This window comes from Anarrhichthys ocellatus, unplaced genomic scaffold (assembly GCF_004355925.1).
Source record: "Anarrhichthys ocellatus isolate YVR2014 unplaced genomic scaffold, GSC_Weel_1.0 scaffold40, whole genome shotgun sequence".
NCBI lineage: Eukaryota > Metazoa > Chordata > Actinopteri > Perciformes > Anarhichadidae > Anarrhichthys > Anarrhichthys ocellatus.
Window position 1 is genome coordinate 3,402,548 of NW_022280070.1, and position 18,866 is coordinate 3,421,413.

General features: G+C 47.7%; 1 protein-coding gene across 2 annotated transcripts in view; it reads left to right on the top strand.

The window, feature by feature from the left end:
• adgrl1a (adhesion G protein-coupled receptor L1a) overlaps window positions 1-18,866 on the top strand; it is an 87,934-nt gene that overhangs the window by 50,956 nt on the left and 18,112 nt on the right. The window contains exons 4-8 of one of the 2 annotated variants that reach the window (XM_031867987.1): window positions 726-835; window positions 7,265-7,279; window positions 15,390-15,597; window positions 15,827-16,091; window positions 17,424-17,751. In XM_031867987.1, coding sequence (XP_031723847.1) covers window positions 726-835; window positions 7,265-7,279; window positions 15,390-15,597; window positions 15,827-16,091; window positions 17,424-17,751 — 926 coding nt within the window. The remainder of the gene's footprint in view (window positions 1-725; window positions 836-7,264; window positions 7,280-15,389; window positions 15,598-15,826; window positions 16,092-17,423; window positions 17,752-18,866) is intronic. The other variant, XM_031867988.1, reaches the window with a different exon arrangement.

The window sequence follows — 18,866 nt, forward strand, 5'->3', positions numbered from 1 at the left end:
GGAGAATCGAGGGGGTAAAGGAGGAAGACAGACTGCTAGAAATGATGGGATGATAGAGTGAGTTCAGCAGAGATTTGAGATATAAAGGGAGTAAGAGAGACAGCGCAGGGGAGAAACGCTATAAGCTGGATAGAGAAGGATTACTGTATGTGATGAGAATGATTGAGCACGTGTGTGTGTGTTTGTGTATGTGTGTGTATCTTTTCATCTGGGTGTTTCTCTGGGTGTGCAAACGTGAGAAGGCATGCGGCGATGCGGTTTAGATGTAGGTATTATGTGCATATGAATGTTTTCCTTGTGCATGTGGCGGTGGAGTATTTTCCTTAGCCCCTCGCGTCCTTCCCTCTTCTCTCACCTCTAATTGCTCCCACTCACAATCCCCCAGGAGAGGAGCCTCTTACGTCACTCGCCCTCTCTCTGCCTCTTACCTCCCTCCTTCCTTCTCTCTATCCTTCATCCCTCTTCTTTTCCCCGTCCCTCCCTCCCTCTCTGTTTCCCACCTCCCCTCGGGTGCAGCTGTCACATGATCTAGTCTAGTGTGAAATTACTCCCTTCCCTACCGTTCTCCTCATCTTTCAGAGCCTGAAGATGTTTTTTTTGCACCCGCTCCTCTTTGTCTTTCTTACAATGGCACTCGTCATTTTTCTGTTTTTGTTATCACTTACTTTCTCCACTCTCTCTCTCTCTCTTTCTCCCGTCCTTCCCCCATCTGTCTCCTCTCACAGGTGTAATAACCGCACCCAGTGTGTGGTGGTAGCGGGGTCGGATGTGTTCCCAGATCCCTGCCCAGGGACCTACAAGTACCTGGAGATCCAGTACGAGTGTGTCCCCTACAGTGAGTACTGAGACCCTGTCGCCCTCCCCCACCTCCCCAACCCCCACACCCCATTCACCACCTCTACCATCCTTCCCCTCTACCTCTCCCCCCCTCCCCCCAACCTGAACCTCCTACCCCCTTTTCAACCCCCCAAAAGCCCTCGACAAATGACGTTCTCACACTTACACATGCACACGTGCTCTCTATGGCTTTTTTTTCCAAAACAAGCACAACAAAACACGACAGACGGTCATCCTCACCTGCTTTCTCTCCCTCTCTCTCACTCTCTTTTCTTTCTCTCTCATACACTTACAATGCAAAGACACACACATGCACGTAAACCTTTTTTCTTCATCGACAGAGCAACGCAACAGTCGCCAAGAGGGATTTTCACATGGGGGAAGGAAACACAGGGTCTGATAAGCACTTCACACAGGCCCACTGCAAACGTGGGGTCAGGCCTTATTGGCGATCACAGCAGTGCAACACACACCGCCCCACACTCGCACACTGATTGACCCCGGGGGCACGCCACTGCCTTTATCTGGTGCCAAACACCTTTGCTGTCCCTCTGATTTCCAATAAAAATGAAAATTGGGCGCAGTGAGACTGGGAGGCAGGGGGCGTTGTGTGTGTGTGTGTGTGTGTGTGTGTGTGTGTGTGTTGCACCTCACAATAGGAATGTTAACACAAACAGCAAAGGGCTTATTTTATAGACCTGGAGCGCCACACATTTCAATGTCCCCATGGTAACAGCTGACTTCCACGCGGCACTGCTCAGAGCTCAGTGGCAGGTGTGACACACACACACAAACACACACACACACACACACACACACACACACACATAAGTCTACCTCACACTTGCAAAAAGGGGGACACACAGTTGCTCTCTTTCTTCCTCCCTCTCACTCGTCTTCCCCTTGAGCAAGCATGCACACAACAAACCAAAGCACACTCACACAGCCAAGGGAGCAGACACGCAAAGGAATATACGGAGTTGTGTTGATCCTCGTTCATGTGAAAATCTCCGCTCAGTCTCCCCTCCTCCCTCTCATGTATTATTACTCTCAGCATTGATCCCCTCCCTGTGCAGGAACACCTGGCTGGAGGGGAGGGGCAGTGGCGCTCCCCTTCACCAGACAGAAGCAGAATTGGGGTGCAAGAAGGGGTGCAAGGACGATTGAGGGTGGTGGGGTGGTGGGAAACTGTGACGCACGGGGGATGTTTGATTGATCAGGGTGGGGAAATATGGGGTGTTTCTCTCTGCTCTTTCCTCAGGCACAGATGTTGTGGCGAGCCACGGGTTGGAGTCATCGCCAGCCGCTAACCTCCTTTACTCTCTTCTTCTTCTCCATCTCATTTCTTCTCTTTGAAGTCTCTCCCTCATCCTTCTTTTGCTTATTATCTCTCACAGTCAATATCACCCTTTCCCTCCCTTTCTGTATTCTGCTTTTCTCTTATTTCACCTCCGATCTACACTTTAAGGTCTTTAAACCGAATTCTCTCATTCTTCTTCTATTTATTTACCCTCTAACTGCGACAGTATCTTATCATTCTATTCAGTCTCTTCCGCTGTCTCTGTCGTTTTTTTTCTTTTACAGGTGCGACAAAACATTCAAATATCCAACCATCCAGCTGGAGAGGCTCGGAGAAACTCAGGGACGTCCAAGCACCACTCTCAGTCTTTGCCCTTCCTCTGCTCGGTGCTTTTGTGCCCTTGGTTTACCTTTTGAGAGTCTTTGTCGAGTCAGGTTGCAGCCACAGTCACAGATAAGAAATTAGCCGAGTTTCTTCCCATTGGGGATTATTCTCTGGTGTGAATCTTTTCTTCACTGCCGCCCAAGTGGCAACAAGTGTCTCAAGTCTCCTCTGCCCTCTACACCCGTCTTTCAGTCGATGTTAGCTGTAGTCAGACTGACCCTCTCCAGGCGCCTGACTTTAGTTGTTGGCCCTCTGGAAGTTCTGTGCTGTATAGCTTCGTGTCCTGTTTTGTAAAGTCCGTGGAGTCTCAAGGTAGCATTGCGTACCTGCCTTCTACTCCTCATGCATTTTAACCTTGTTTTTTCCCCTCCTCTGACTGCACGAGGGAGCTTGCGCTCTCTCTCTCTGTGAGGCAATCAAAGGGATGATTAAATAGCTGCTGACTTGCATTTTTCCCCGCCCTGTTTGGAAAAAAACCAAAACACATTCATGATTGCGTCTGAAGTATGGCGCGGCTTAGAAAATTGGAAGCTGATCCCTCTATGATGAAAAGTCCTGCCTGTCTGGGGTGACAAAGAAGAGACAATTACCCCTGTCCTCTGCCATTCTCCTCCGCAGGAGAAGCACGACCACGCTACACTCACTCACACGCCCAGAAAGAGAAACAAGCACGCACGCGTACGCACACAACCTATACCACGGGCCGCTCCACGTGTTTGTTCTCATTTGACAAAGTAAATACGACCTGACACATTCAGACTTCGGAGCTGGAACTGTTCATCCCAAAACCTAGTCACCGCCGCACTGCACGCCACTCAACTCGGCCACTTTTAATTACCAGGGGCGGGCGTCGCTCTCCTCAGTTCTGCCTCAGCAGAGATTTGTCAAGATTAATTGAATTTGCTGCTGCTAATCGCTCTGGTAATGCCCCATCGTTCACGTCTGGCTGGGAACGTCGGGCACTCCGGCGTCGCCCAAGGCCAAAACGAAAAAGGTGAACAAAGGAGAGATGATGTGTTGAGGTTGTGTGTCATAGCAGCTGAGATGGCACGCAGCCACGTCGATGACTGTGTGTGATGTTAGCATCTGACAGGGTCCTCTATGTGCGTGTCACACAGGCGCCGTGTTGCCAGTCACCTGAAACGGCGAGGTGACAGCCACAGCCAAGCTGACACACAAACACACGCACGCACACTCACACACACACACACACACACACACACACACACACACACACACACACACACACACACACACACACATCTCTGTCAGCTGAGCTCAAACAAGGGTCCGGAACGTGTGTGTTTGTTGCAGCGCGTGGAATCGCCTTGGCAAAATACAACATCCGCCAACAAGTCAAATCATATCTCATCGAGCCAAAAAGCCCTGCGAGGCCTCCCCGCCACAAAGCGTTGTTTTTGCCAGCCGGAACAGAGCAAGACAAAACGGCTCAACACAACTCTCATTTTGCACTGTCACAGCCGGCTGTAGACTCCTGGGCTACATTAAGACATCACAGATCCACGCACACAGCTGCGGCGTGTATTTACTGCAGTGGAAACCCTACACTGCAGTCTTAGCACAGATGTACACCGAGTCAAAGTGAAAATCTACCCTGCGAGAGAACTCCACCTGCCCCCACCCCCACCTCCGGGACACAGTGCTACATCATTATTGACTCCCAACGCTCTCCACTCGGGCCATCCATGCTAGCCATGCCAGAGCCGTTAGACTTAGTGTGGTGCCTCTGCTACTTCATCAGCTGCGATTTCTCTTGCTGATATGCACGGTGCAGGTAGCTGAAGCGCCTACCGAGGCTGCGCCGTAGAGATTTCTGCAGAGGTAACTCCGCATTCTTGCACTTTTACATTCATATCATGTGGCTCTGCCAGTGTTTCACTTCACAAAATTGATTCTTCCCCACAAATGTATTCAGCGCCCTCTATTCATTAAGAGACGTCGCCTTCCGGACACTAAGCCGATGGAAATGACAGTTGACTTGTTGGGAAGAGTTCGTCAGTAGAAGGAATAACGGCATTGTCACATGACACGTTTTCCGGGGAAGAAAAGGAAACGCTTTGATGTAGCTGAAAAGGAAATTGTATTAATATGTTTAGGGGCACCATTAAACGTGGTGGCTCATAAATGTTTGGTGAACGAGAAAGCAGGCGGCTTCGCTCGGGCCGTGGAAAGGGAGGACTCTTTACCATGAAAGATTGAAAAAGGGAGAGAAGGAGAAAGGGGAAGGGAGAGGACGGAAGAAGCTGGAGAGGACACACTATCTCTCAGCACTGTGAAGGAGACGGACGAGGCTGAAGATATCCTGCAGTACAACAGTGTGTGTGTGTGTGTGTGTGTGTGCGTGTACTTCAGTGTGTGTTCCTAGCTGTACTCATTAGTGTGGGAGTAATTGATAGGGTTGTAGAGAGCGCTGAGTAGAGTGATTAAGGGGAGAGAGGGCAGTGGCTTATTTCTCAAAAGGGCCCTGAAAAAGAAATGCTGAATGAATCAGACAAACAACCAAGGTGGCCTTAAACTAACTTCCTGCTCACTGTGAGGACAGTTTGATGAGTTTCTGTCTGTTTCTGATGTGTGTGTCCTTGGGTACTTGTGATGATTTTCTGTGTGTGTGTGTGCGTCTATTTTTCAGGTCGACCAAGAGGAGAAGAAATGAAGTCTTCCTCCAATATTCTTCTTCTCCTCCTTTTCTGCAGCATTGAAGACATTTCCTTTCTTTCTTTTCTCTCTCTCTCTTTCTCTCTACATGTCACCACTGTGCATCACACTCGTCATTTTCCTCCCGTTCAGGGAAACATACTTAGTTGTCCATTAATGAAATTTAGGATACAAATTTTTGAGGACACACTTGCATGAAGTGGACAAGCTCTGCTGTCAGTAGATGCGTCTATGAGAAAGCTCCATTTGTTCGAGCTCTGCTGAATCCTGAATCCCCCCCCACCCCCCACCCGCAGTTGTTTCAGTGAAGATGAAAGCAGGATGTTCTCTGGTCGGTCTCTCCCTCCCCTGATCTTAGAGCTAATGATTGCACCCGCAGTTGGTGGCGGGGATGTAATGCTTTCTTGCCCCCTGTCACAGCTTCACAGGACTCTCATCCCTAGCTTTGCCATGTTTACTCCTCTAGGCTGAAAATGGCTGCCATTCCCCGGGTCTTCATGCGAGTTTGTTTGTCTGTTTGATCTTGGCACAAGATGATAAATGATCAGTGGTGCTGCTGATACTGATGCTGCCTCTGCTGTATCGCTGGCAAGATGCAAGGCCATCCCCCACACAGATCAGGCTACTGCTGCTAATGCTCCCTTTTTTTTTTTATTTCTTTCCTTTTTCTTTTGCTCGCTATTTTTCTCTTTATGTCTCTCTCTCCCCTTTTATTCCTTAGTTATGGGTAACCCTGCGAGGTGCCGTGACAAGTTCACAGGGCTCCCCGGGGACATCAGACTTCCCTCGACACATACATGACAATCACGCCCGCAGCGGGGATCCACCAGCCATGTGCGCCTTTTGACGCGTGTCTTCCCGAGAGACGCGACGATCCACTCGCACACCGCTTGCGCCTCAGCAGACACAGACGAAAGGCGCGCGCCGGCTCTGTGACGTGAAATGGCGGAGCCAGCAATCCTCGCCAGAGTCTGCAGCTGCTGGCGGACCTCCCCAGACGAGGCGACTCAAGCAGGTGCCGAACAGCGTCATGGATGTGGAGGGAGCCGCGCCTTACCTGCTGTCAGCAGAGTCCTCGGCGTGACTCAACACACCAACCTATTGATTTGTGTGTGATGAGCCCGCTCTAGACATTGCTGTCATCTCTCTTTTGTCTCTACCATATTTTGTTTTTTTTCTCTCTCTTCCCCCCTCCGACCGTGTCTGTTAGTTTCTCTCTGTGTTTCTGAGACGTTCCACTCTGTCAAGCCCTCCCTTTCCCCTGTTGTTTGTTCTCTTTTTCTTTGATGAGCCAGCATCAGTCAGGCAAGCCAGCAGCTCCCCATTGATTGGACGGTCGATGGGTTGAGTGTTTTCGCTGGCTTCTATAGCGAGCGTCCTAACTCTGTAAATTGAGCAAAGCCTAAAGCACCGCTTTCTTAAGACCAAGGGGCCGCTCCAATGTCAACACAGACTGTACATGTGTGGAGGGAGGGATTCAACGATCCCTCCGAAGACAACTAGCCACAGATAGACATCCCCATCGCCACCTTCCCATCTACCATCCCCTCATCTCTTCCTCGACCTCTCCCATTCTTTCTTTGCTTCCACAGCTGAAGAGGACCACAACGCAAAGAGGCTCTCCCTCGGTTTCTCTCCCCAACAGGTTCCTGGAGCTGCACTTTTTCGGGCGTAAGGGATGTGGCAATAAGAGGGGTGGAGGTGGGGTCGAGAGTGTGTGGTTGGGGGAGGACTGTGTTGTTGGGGGATTATTGATGAAGCTGAAATGAAATGGAAATGGATTTAAACCCAGGTCAGGCCATTTCCCCTCCTCATTTTCCATTTGAGCCATCCTTTCTCTGAGTAGCCAACCATAACACAGCCAGATAACTTGCTTTAAAAAGAGAGAGTAAAAGAGAGAGAAAGAGAGAAAGGACAGCGTTTTATTTAATCTCAATTTTCTCTTTTTTCCTGCACCTGTTTTTCTTTCGTTCTCTTCACTTTCTCTCTCTCTCTCTCTCTTCTTTACTGTCTTTCTCCTTTATCTTTCTATCTCCTTCTTTCTCCTTTTTTCCGATGCTTGAATAGAAGTGGATCAAAAAGGTAAAGACCACAATGAACATAACAACCACAGCTCGCCCCTTCCTCCCTTCTCCTCCTCCCTTGTCTCCCTTCCTCCCCCCCATATCCCCTCCTAACCCAGCACCTCGTGTTGTGGTCATGTTTTATGTTGATATCCCTCCCCTTTCTTTCTCGATCTCTAATCGCCTCCTCTGCCCTTTTCTTTCTATCTCTCTTTGAACTATAACCAAAACTCTAAAATCCTTCTAGATTTCCTCCTTGGTTCTGATGACACCAGCCTGACCTGCACGCACGCACACACACACACACACACACACACACACACTCGCACAGACACACAAAAAGGCATCACGGGGGGGTCGGTCCAGTATCTATGAGAGATAAACGAGAGATTAACTTCATTCCTTTCCTGTAACAAGTACATCTCAGCCTAAACGTACAGACCACATACATTCATATCATCTCATGGGTGGCAAATCTCTCCTCCCTTTTCCATGCCTTTCCAAAACTTTCTCATACAGTTGCCTCACATACACCTGACAGTTCACATTTCTCATTCCATTTCTCAACTCATTTTGCTATTGCAATATATTTGACCCTCCAGATCTAAAAAAACCCCTCTCTCTCATTACCCAGCTGCTCCTTTTCTCCACGCTGTATCTCCTCCCCCTCTTCTTTTGGGTTTCTCAGGACCGATTCAAAAGTTTGTTGTTGCTGTAATCTAGAAAGCAAAACATTGTGTAAAAATAACACAGTAACTGGCCAAAGTGTCTCTCAGTATCATTTCACAGTATCCCATTTCCAGGTACTTCAGTGTCCTCTCATTCTGTCTTTCTCTTCCTTTCTCAAATAATCACACTTCCATCCAACTCCTTTTCGCTCACTGTCTCCTTATTTGTCTACGTTTCTCATCCTCCTCTTCTCTCCTTCTTTTTCTCTCGCCTTCCTCTGATTGGTTTATCTCTCAGATCACATCTGGCCATCACAAGCAGCTGCAGGCTCTTTTGAGCAACTCATACACTCCTCTTCCTCCTCCTCCTCCTCCTCTCTTCTCCCTCTCTTTCTACAGTTTGTCTCTGCTCTTTTTATTGCACATGCACTGTGAACTTGTGCCCCCTCCCCTCCCCTTGCCACCCCCACCCCCCTATACCCATCCACATCAGTCAATCCCTCCTGGTTCCTTATGTGTTCAATGAGGCTCCGGAGGGGGAGGAGAGGGGAGGGGATGGGGGAGGGAGGTGTATCCCCTGCAGGGAGTGCTCCAGCTTCTCGTAATGGCCTGTCTGATACAGCAGGGCATCGCCATAAGCACTCCTAAAGAGCCCCAATCAGCATGGCCAGGCACCTCAATCACTAGCTTCTTAAAGAGGAGAGCTCGAGCTGACCCATAGCGAAGGTCACGGTGAGAGTAGTGGCCATCAGAGTCCCAATGAGCCTTAAGTCCCTCTCTCGGGTCCTCACCCTCCTCAACTCTCTCTGAACCCTCCTACTTACATCTGTCTCAGCCTCAGCCATTTCCCTGTCTGGCCCCATGGCTGGATCCATATGTTGGAGGGATTAACTCCTATAGAGGTTGCCATTAATGGTTTATGGACCCCTTCGTCTGTTGTCGTGTCCATTTTCATTAACATTGTCTCACATTTTTCTCCCACCGCAAGCAGCCATCTTAGCTCACTCTCCCTGCTTGCGGTGGAATAGCAAGCTACAAAACCATCCTCCTCCTCCTGCTTCCACCTCAACCCAACTAGTTGTTTTGTTTTTACTACTCTCCCTCCCACTAACACTGAGATGAAAACCCCTCTCCTCTGTCTGCACTCCTGCCCTTACCCACCTTAATCCATCCCTCCGCTGCTGCTAAACACACTTCCTCTCTCTGTTTATGGCTGAATTAACATTCCAGACCTGTGTCTTGTCCGTGTCTGTCGAATTAATCCTCACTGATTGATCAGCTGATTGACAGATTTGGATTGGGATGGCGTCCACCGGGCGGTGATGATGTCACATGCGGGAGATCCTGTTCAATGAATGTCCAGCACTCTTTCAACCTACCTACTGTTAGGCTATTTTAAGACCATGTCGGCGTCAGCCGCCTCCCCTTCTTCCCATCACTCGCTCTGTCCCTTTTCTCACCCTCTTTGCTGACAGTCTAGCAGAGTGCACTACCCACATCATTACAGTATTTCATTTATCACTGCTGACAGGACCAAACTAGTGTCCGCTATATATTTCTCACCTCCAGTCTGTTTGCTTCTAAAGAAAAAGGGGGAAAGACAAGGGGGAGGGGGGGGGGCTTACAAGGACAGAGCCATCGTTCACACAAACAGCTCTCTACCTGTGATTTTTTGGAAAAGTGAGAGGAAATGAGTGAGAAACCACTGCATCGTGTGACAGGAAAAACACAAAGAGATCGCCGCAAATGAAGAGAGAGAGCGGGAGAGGGAGAGCGAGAGCAGTCACAATAGAGACGATGAGTCAGGCAGCATCGCCTCATTAGGGATGACCCACCACACACAAGCATAGTCATGTGACCGAGGAAGTGCAGACACCCTGTTCAGTGGCACAGGGAGATAGGGAAGAGTGTGGGGATTGACTGCACATGCAGAAGTCAGTGCATTGTTAGAGCCAAAGAACAGGGAGGTGAGTGAGTGAGGCAGGTGGTCATGAATATGAATCACAGCTTCTGGTTTCAGGACCTTTATGGAGAGACAGCACCTTCGGGAGGCCTGATTCAGAGTAGGGATGTGCAGGGCGGTGGCAGGCTAGGCTAGGCTAGGCTAGGCTAACAGTCAGTAGTCTATATTGTACAGCCGCCCCCCCACCCCATGTCGTTTACTGTATCTGCAGCCGTGTCCAGACCAACTTTCCTGTCACTCAGTGTCAGCTTCTCTCCAACGCAGATAAGACTTCGCTTTCAATGGACGTTATCTCGAGCTGTTGCCAGCTTTTGATCTCAGTGAAGGGTATTCTCTGGGGGGAATGTTTGGTTTGATAAAGGTGCCAGTTTGACACCTGCCTCTTCCACAGTCTGGACAGTTTGTGTGCGTGTGTGTGTGTGTGTATGTGTGTGTATGTGTGTGTATTGTCTGAGAGTGTGTGTGTGTGTGTCCTAAGAGAGTATGTGTGTATACGTTGCACGGCTGTTTGTCCTGTATTGTCTATTTACTCCCATGACTTGACCCCCTTGTAGTCTAAAAGGAAGCGGAAACACAATGGGAACCCCTTCCGTCTCCTTCCTTATATCTCTCTCTCTCTCTCTCTCTCTCTCTCTCTCTCTCTCTCTATCTCTCTCTCACTATATGTCAATCCTCAGCAGATTAACTCACTCCGAATTCTCATTTCACAGGAAATAACCTAATTGCTCTTTCTTACTTCACTCCTCTCTCTCTTCTTGTTTGCACACACAGAACACGCTCAAATCCTTCTTCACTCTTTTCTTGTATCTCTCTGCCTCTCTGTCTCTCTGAAACGCACACAGGCATGCCCACACACACACATTTACACACACACACACACACACACACACACACACACACACACACACACACACAGCTACACACACTAATGGGCTGTTGAATGCACATCAACATACCATCAGGAGACCCACTGCACACTCATGCACACACACTAACCCTTAAAGCCCATTAACTGTCCAGCGTGGACGCGGGGTACCGTGCCGTGCTCCACTCTGCCCCCTGCTGCCTACGTGCTGCACCTGCCAGTAACAGGTGTGGGATTCAATTAGAGCAGCATGCTCTCAGCAGTCAGTCCTGTGAACAGGCCATGACTGTGAACTGGGCAAAGGCTCGGGCCAGCAGAGCTCTCAGATCCCTGTAGCAAAAAAAAAAAACCCAATAAAAACAACCAAAGCACAAACAACCACGACGATGCCACTTTAGAAACAGCTGCCAACCATTGGCAGGGGGTATTTAGATCATCAAAGTCTTACATTAACCATCACCGTGGCGCTGTCACATCAAACATAAAAACACCATGGATCGCAGAAGACAACCAAAATGAAAAGTCTAAATTTAGCCTAAAGCTGTCAGCGCTCACTTTTAATTGCGTTACCAGTCGATCACAAATTGCAGCGAGACACTAATGGGAGATATTTACTGTCATTTTCTGTAAAGTACTGCTGCTTTAATCATTTTATACTGCAGCCTCATATTGACAAGCAACAGCTGACCTGTGCCTGGGAAAAGGGATTATGGAGATAAATAGTCAATTATTACAGCAGTATTTCCCTGTATGTGTGGCAGTAATTGGCATGCTAGAGTATGATAGCTACAGCCTGGGTTTTAATCCCCGATAAGGTAAATTTCATTTGCCATCTGGCTAGTTTGTAGGGTAAAGAAGTGTGTTGTGACTGCGCTGCCTAGTGACTTCACTGACTGCAAGATTTCTATCCGCACCAAAACCGGAACAGATCTATTAATCTAACTATCTCACATAATCCCAGATGGCTCTTACTCCAGCTAACCTGCTCGAGCCAGACTAGGATAATGCCTAATCTCATGATTTACGCCTAATGCCTATTGCCTATTGCCTAATACCTCATTCCTACTGTCGTCATAATAGCCTTTTGTACTAGAGTCTCTACTTTTAGAGTTTGGCTGCTCCGGCTTCCCACTGCTATAATCGCCCTTCACAGTTAGCAGGAGAGAGAGAAAGAAACAGAGTGAAGGCGATGCAGAAAGAGCTGGTAAACAGGAAGGCAGCCGGGAAGGCTGGGGAGCGCAGGTCAGAGTTAATGAAGCCCCCCTTGGCAGAGTTTGCAGGGTGTGAAGCGTGGCCACTGTTTGTGTTTGGCCTGTGTGTCTCTGTGTGTGTCTGTGTCCTCGTGGCCTGCGTGTACAGTACAGCCTGGAGGCCGTTGATGAGCTCCTTTGACAGCGGGCCCACCCAACGGTGGGTTCATTAGAATTAACAGAGGCTCGGTGATCGGCAGCCAGCAGGGTTCGCATGGGAGAGGAGGGTGAGAGAGGAACATGGAGGAGGAAGAGGCCAGAGACGGTCGGTCTACACTGTGCCGCAGTGTTGTTGTGATGATGAGCCCAATAGAGTACAGAGTGCTACCAATTTAGCGACAGGGTTAGAGGGTTAGGTGCAATATTATTTTTTTTTGGGGGGGGGCAGTGAATTGTATTGCAGATAAAAACATCTCTTTTGGTGCCGTGATAGATTGTAGTGCATTCGTATCTCTTCCCCACACATTAAAGCCAGTCAAGACTCGGACTCGAGTCAAGAATTGCATCAGAAAACACAAGTATATTTACGTTTGTTTTCTTCTATTGAGCAATGGTATTTAGCTTAAAGGTTCAGGGTTCAGCCATCAGTCCAATGGCATAGGCATACAGTATGAATATACATTTTGGGCGGAATTTGGGCCGAGAGTATGCAATGAAATTGACTGCATGTTTTGTGTAGCATGCAGTTCTTATTAAGCCACCTAGACAACACAAACACACACACGGCGCATACTGCTGACCTCTGACCTTCCGACAGCCGCAGCAGCATCGGGGAAGTCAACCCAGGTCAATGAGGTACGCATGCAACTATTATTACTATTATTACTATTATTACCCGTTAGCTAACTTTACAGAAACCGCAAGCTAGCCAGTCAGCAGCAAAAGCTTATTTACTTCCTTACTCTTAATCCCCGAAGGGTAATAAGGCTGCAGGGAGATTCCTTCATTACCTTTTGTCCTTGGCAACAAGCTACATCTCTCCCCATGACAAGAGCATCATGGACAGCACCTCTTCCAACTTTAGGACACACCAGCAAGCAGGGCCGCTTCTAGCTTTATTGGGGCCCAAAACGTTTTTTAAGATAGATAAGGTATAAGATTTAAAATTAAGGATGGTGCACATTAATTTCGGGTCCTATTCCGGGAGGATGGGGTAAAGATGGTTAGCTGAGAGCCCTGACTGTAATGACCTATACATCAGTCTCACTGTATCGTGGAAACAGAGGAGTTGGAATGCTTAGCGTTCACATTAATAGTTACTCGTCTTTGGTTGGACATCCTCTTTTGCGACTGTAGAGAACAGGCTTGCATGTTTGTGTATCTTTGTCCTTTATTCTACCTTGAGGCAGAGTGTTCCTGGCTTTGTTTATGGGTCACCTACACGCAGAGCCGCTGCATTGCTTTCTGCATGTTGTTTATTTCACTATTGTACTTTTGAGGCAGTGTCCTACTTTTAGTGGTTGTTGTTTTTTCCACTCCATAGCTTTCTGCTCCGATAATACCTCACCTTTTACAGCCTCTATTTGAAATGCTTTGGAGCACAACTTCCGCTTTTTGTATTTTTTTTGGCAGTGAACGCATGCTGTGTTCGGATTAATAAAAATGTCATATCCATTAGAATTGGCATAGATGTTAGTCAAGAAATTCATTGTTCAGCTGTCTGAAAGTGCCAGATTTAACCATTGCTCCCACCATTATTTCATGTTCATAATTGCAAAGCAAACACCTCAGGCATCCCTGCTTTCGTGGGAGCATTTTGGTTCGACAATGGAGCATGACGAGCCTCCTCCCCGTGAATAGTTTGTATTCAGACTGTTTGTTTATGCCTGAGCTTGATTAGATGCCTGTTTGGCTGCCGGTCTCAATCCCTGTTGGACCCTCTCAGACAGAACAGGCAGATTCCTAAGTGGCCCAGCACCACAGATCACCAGCCACTAACAACAACAGCAGCACGACAGGCAGCGGAAAGAGAAAGCAGGATTTCCAAAAGCCTGAAGCTTCTCCATCTCTCTATTATGATTGTCCTCCTGCTCCAGACTCCATGTAATATTCAAGACAGTTTGAGCCCACACTGATCCATCACTCTAACAGTCACTGTGTGACAGCGTATGCATGTGTGTCAGCTTGTGCATGCATGTCTTGTACTATCCTTGTTTGCGTTGGGATGGTATGTGTGTGTGTCTGTCTGTCTGTCTGTGCATCTGTGTGTGCTGTGTGTCATCTGTGTCCTATTGCCCCTGCAGTGACCAATTAGTTCAGAGATACGTTCAATCATGTGGTGACCAGCAGGTGTCTGGTTCTGTCGCAACCCCGAGCCAGAGAGCCACATAAATAAGTTGGCAGAGGAGATGTGGGGACTCCTCAGCTGTTTTATTCTGTAGTGCCTCCAAATCCCTCTCTCTCTCTCTCTCGCTCTCTCTCTCCCGCTCTCTCTGTGTTGCCTCTACCACTGTGACGTCAGAGTGGCGAGGATGCCAGCAGCTTTCCTCATATATCACCTGACATGCCCAGTGTTCCCAGGGCACTGTCTCTGTCAGGCAGGGACACAGTGCGTCCGCCAGCCAATTTACACCAGTCCCCAGTGGATGACCTCCACCTGCCTAAAGTAGACATCCTCTGTTTGTGTGTGTTCTTGTTTGGTATACGGATTGTGTGTATGGGTTCCCATGTATTTTTGTGTGTGCGTCTGTTTTGTGTTTAGAGTAAGGGCCGTTGCTTGTGTCTGAATTTGTGTGTGTGGGTGTGTGAAGCCAAGTTTCAGGTGCGGAGGAAGTGGAGGCCTGGCCAACCTCACATCTTTGCCCTGGGATGCTTTTTTCTTTGAGGCATTACTCTTGACTGAGAGCCAAATTTGAGTCCTAATAAAACAAGCTGCACAATTACTGTTGTACCACCCAGTAGCAGAGGTCTTTCAAATAGAAAATGCACAATCAAATAAAAAGTAGGCCAAGATAAATTAGATTAGAGACTACAACTAAGCCGCGGCTGCAGCCAGAAATCTCCCATTTATCATATCCGGACGCTTTCCGGCTACAACGCTGATGTTCTACAAATGAGCCTTTATATGTTCCTTCAGTTTATATATTATATCGTACATCTCCTCACTCCACAGTCTTCCCTCACTCCAATTGTCCTCCAACTCTTTGTCTCCTTTTCAATCCTCAACTTACTGTTATCTACTCACATCTTTGTTCTGTCTCCTACATGTCTTTCTCTCCTGTTCTATATTTCATGGTCGTTGGCTATTTCCCATGTCCTCTCTCTCCCTCCCCTGCCATCTCCATGATATCTTTCATTTATACAATGCTTTGTTTTCATTTTCTATCTTTTCCTTTTTTCCTTCTTCTGCTCATCTCTGCTGCAACACGCCTCCCCTGCTCCAGTCTTTGTTTGTCCGGGTACGCTGCTGCGGGTTCAGGCGGCCAGCTCTTTGCAGGAGGCGGAGCACCAGGCGGGGGCGTGGTGCAAGGACCCGCTGCAGTCCGGGGACCGTCTGTACGTCATGCCCTGGACCCCCTATCGAACTGACATGCTGTACGAGTACGCCTCCTGGGAAGACTTCAAACAGAACCGAGCCACCACCACCTACAAGTGAGGGTGCCTCCCACAGTCCTGGTTGATCAAATAGCATCTGTTGCTGTATTGATTTATTGGCTTTTGATGTGGATATGGATGGTGGTAGCAGAATGGTCCCACTGTGGCGTCAGCTTGCTCACAGTGTGGCCGTCGTGTAGGATTGTGTCATGACAGTCATGCGGAGTAGATGAATGGACTTATTCTCCTCGATTCCTGCTCCGCTCATGTGATTCTCTCTCAACAGGTTGCCCAACAGAGTTGACGGCACGGGGTTCGTGGTGTACGATGGTGCGGTATTTTACAACAAAGAACGCACGCGAAACATCGTCAAGTATGACCTACGGACACGCATCAAGAGCGGCGAGGCCATCATTACGAACGCCAACTACCACGACACCTCGCCCTACCGCTGGGGAGGGAAATCGGACATCGACCTGGCTGTGGATGAGAACGGCCTCTGGGTGATCTACGCCACTGAGGCAAACAATGGACGGCTGGTAGTCAGCCAGGTGGGAGAGCACTGCGCTGCACAGGAGGGGGATGAGATGTGGATTATATCTAAATCTCATCTGATTAGTCAGGCGAAAGCTCATACGTCACAGATGAATGACTCACTATTGAGATTACACAGGTGCACTGACAAATGAGATGAAAAGGGTCACATAAAATGATCTGCAAAAGGAAATTTTATGATACGTTTTGTAGGTCCACAACTAGTTTCTTTATGGCTGCAAACATTGTATGATTTAATGACTTCAAATGTGTTCAGTGTGGGTTCTCTCGGGTTAATTGACTACTCTAAACTGCTCGTAGGTGTGAATGTGAGCGTGAATGGTTGTCTGTCTCTATGTGTCAGCCCTGCGATAGCCTGGGGATTGGCGGTTAAAGATAATGAATGGATGGAAATGTGATATATTTAGGTAGTCTACTCATTTGTATAGAACTAGTTTAGAATCATATACTATGTCGACCGTTTTGAAATTAATCGCATTTCTTTGCCCTGCTTACTTGACAAACTCAAAACACGATCCATCTCTGTGAACTTCAGAACATTCATATTTTAATACAAGTTGGTTCTTTGTTTCTTTACAAACAAAACTGCAATCAGCCAGCAAGTTTCCCCACAAATAGGGTTTGAATTAATGTGTTGCTCGGATAGACAGGTCCCATTTATAATCACTATCTTTGACCTAACCATGAAATTGTTTTTCTAACCGTATAAGTTAAGCTATCCATCTAAAATATCAAACCCTGCATGAGCTATGAGGGTGCAGAATAATGCCACAACAAAGTAATAAATAAGGAAGTGATCACTTTCATCATCGAGGAATTCTTTTGGTTCGGGGGAGGTTTTCTTTTAAGAGCGCAACAAACACACGCAAGTCTATTATTTCTCTGCATACAGTTTTTATGTACAATATATTGAGTAGAAGCAGCTTTGCATAAAAGCAAAGAAATATCTCTCCTCCGAAGCTTAAGCTGGAGGTTTAATTACTTTTTCAATGTTTTTCCAAGTGCTTATGAATCTAAAACATTGTTGTACAGAAGTACCATTTGTGCTACTGTGGGCTTATGTAAACATGAGCAATAATGAAAATGTTACATCAAATCATTTTCAAAGTTTAATAAACAAAAAACGGCACACAGAGATAAAAAAAAAAGGATCAAGAAATCAAATGTAAATAGACTTGCTCTTTTAGTTGCGATAGTATTTGACTCTGCTGAGAAACTGAAGAAAAAAGTACCCCCCCCCCCCCCTCAAACTGTCTCTTCAAGCTTCCCAGTATGATCGATTATACAATAAGCCTTGGCTGAGTTCAGCCTTTCCTCTTTGCCCACAGGTGAACCCTTACACCCTGCGCTTTGAAGGCACCTGGGACACGAGCTTTGACAAGAGAGTGGCATCCAACGCCTTCATGGCGTGTGGCGTGCTTTACGCAGTGCGCTCTGTCTACCAGGACGACGACAGCGAAGCAGGCGGTGACCTGGTGATGTATGCCTACAATACCAACCGAGCCCGCGAGGAGCCCGTCAACATCCCTTTCCCCAATCCCTACCAGTACATCTCCTCTGTGGACTACAACCCTCGAGACAACCAGCTTTATGTCTGGAACAACTATAATGTGCTGCGCTACCCGCTGGAGTTTGGACCGCCGGACCCCACCTCGGGTAAGAAGTGACCCCACTGAGAACACACAGAAACACAGTAGAGAAGCACAGACACCAATAGAGTATTTAATACCATACCCATCATGTGAATGTCCCACTGGCTAGCTTATTGCCGTCGCAGTGCACATCGCTTGTCCAGCGCCATCCCCTGACCATGGAGTGCCCACACTCCGGCCCCCCCCCCCCCCCAGATTAAAACTGTTGGCTCTGTCAGCACTATTGCCACTGTTAGCGCCTTTCGCGTTGTTGGAAAGGTTAGTTGTCGCATTTGTATTGCTCGTAGCTGCTGCAGTAGAGAGACACGTTGCATTAACTTAAAGAACACAAAATGGATCAAATGCATGGCGGTGGACAATTTAAAAGGTATCGAGTACCGATACCCAGTTCTTATTAAGCACTTGCAATAACTGTATTTAAAATAAACATGTTTTTTGCTTGATCTGGGCTCATGCAGAATGTGTTTGTGACTGTTTCTAATCTGACATTTGGATATCAAACCATTGTATTTCCATCCCCAGCCATAGTAAAGAGCAGCCTCTCAGGTACGACTGCTATAGCACTTCATATCAACTTCTCTGTGTCATGGATAATGAAAAAGTCATTCTGAAGCGATAAGGGGGAGGATAAAATGAGGACACCTCACTGCGTTTTGGCAGTCCATCAGTATGAGAGGGAGGTTTGGATGTATTGTAGAGCCTAGATCTGAGCCGCATAAAGGACCGTATGAAGCTTGAATTAGGCCCAGAGAGAGAAGAAGCAGAGACACACAGGCAGCGGATTTCAGCGTTTGATCAGCTAGGATTTTGTAGTTGTGATGTGTTGCTTTTATCTTCGCATTAGGTTTGGTTGTTGGTGATGGTGACTTCTCTGATACATTTGATCAATTATTTACTTCTCCCTGACTTGAGATGATGCGTTCTCTGCACCTCTGCTTCTCTCATCTCTCTGGAAAGCAGGCTTTGAGAGGCTCAAAAAAGTATTTGTCAACCCAATTATTATCAGGCTAACTTTTGAACTCAACTTCTGAGAAACATCTTTAATTCACATGCATGTGTCCTTCACTCTCTTGATATTTTTCGGCTTTGCCGTCGGCTTTTGCTGCTCTCTAACAAATC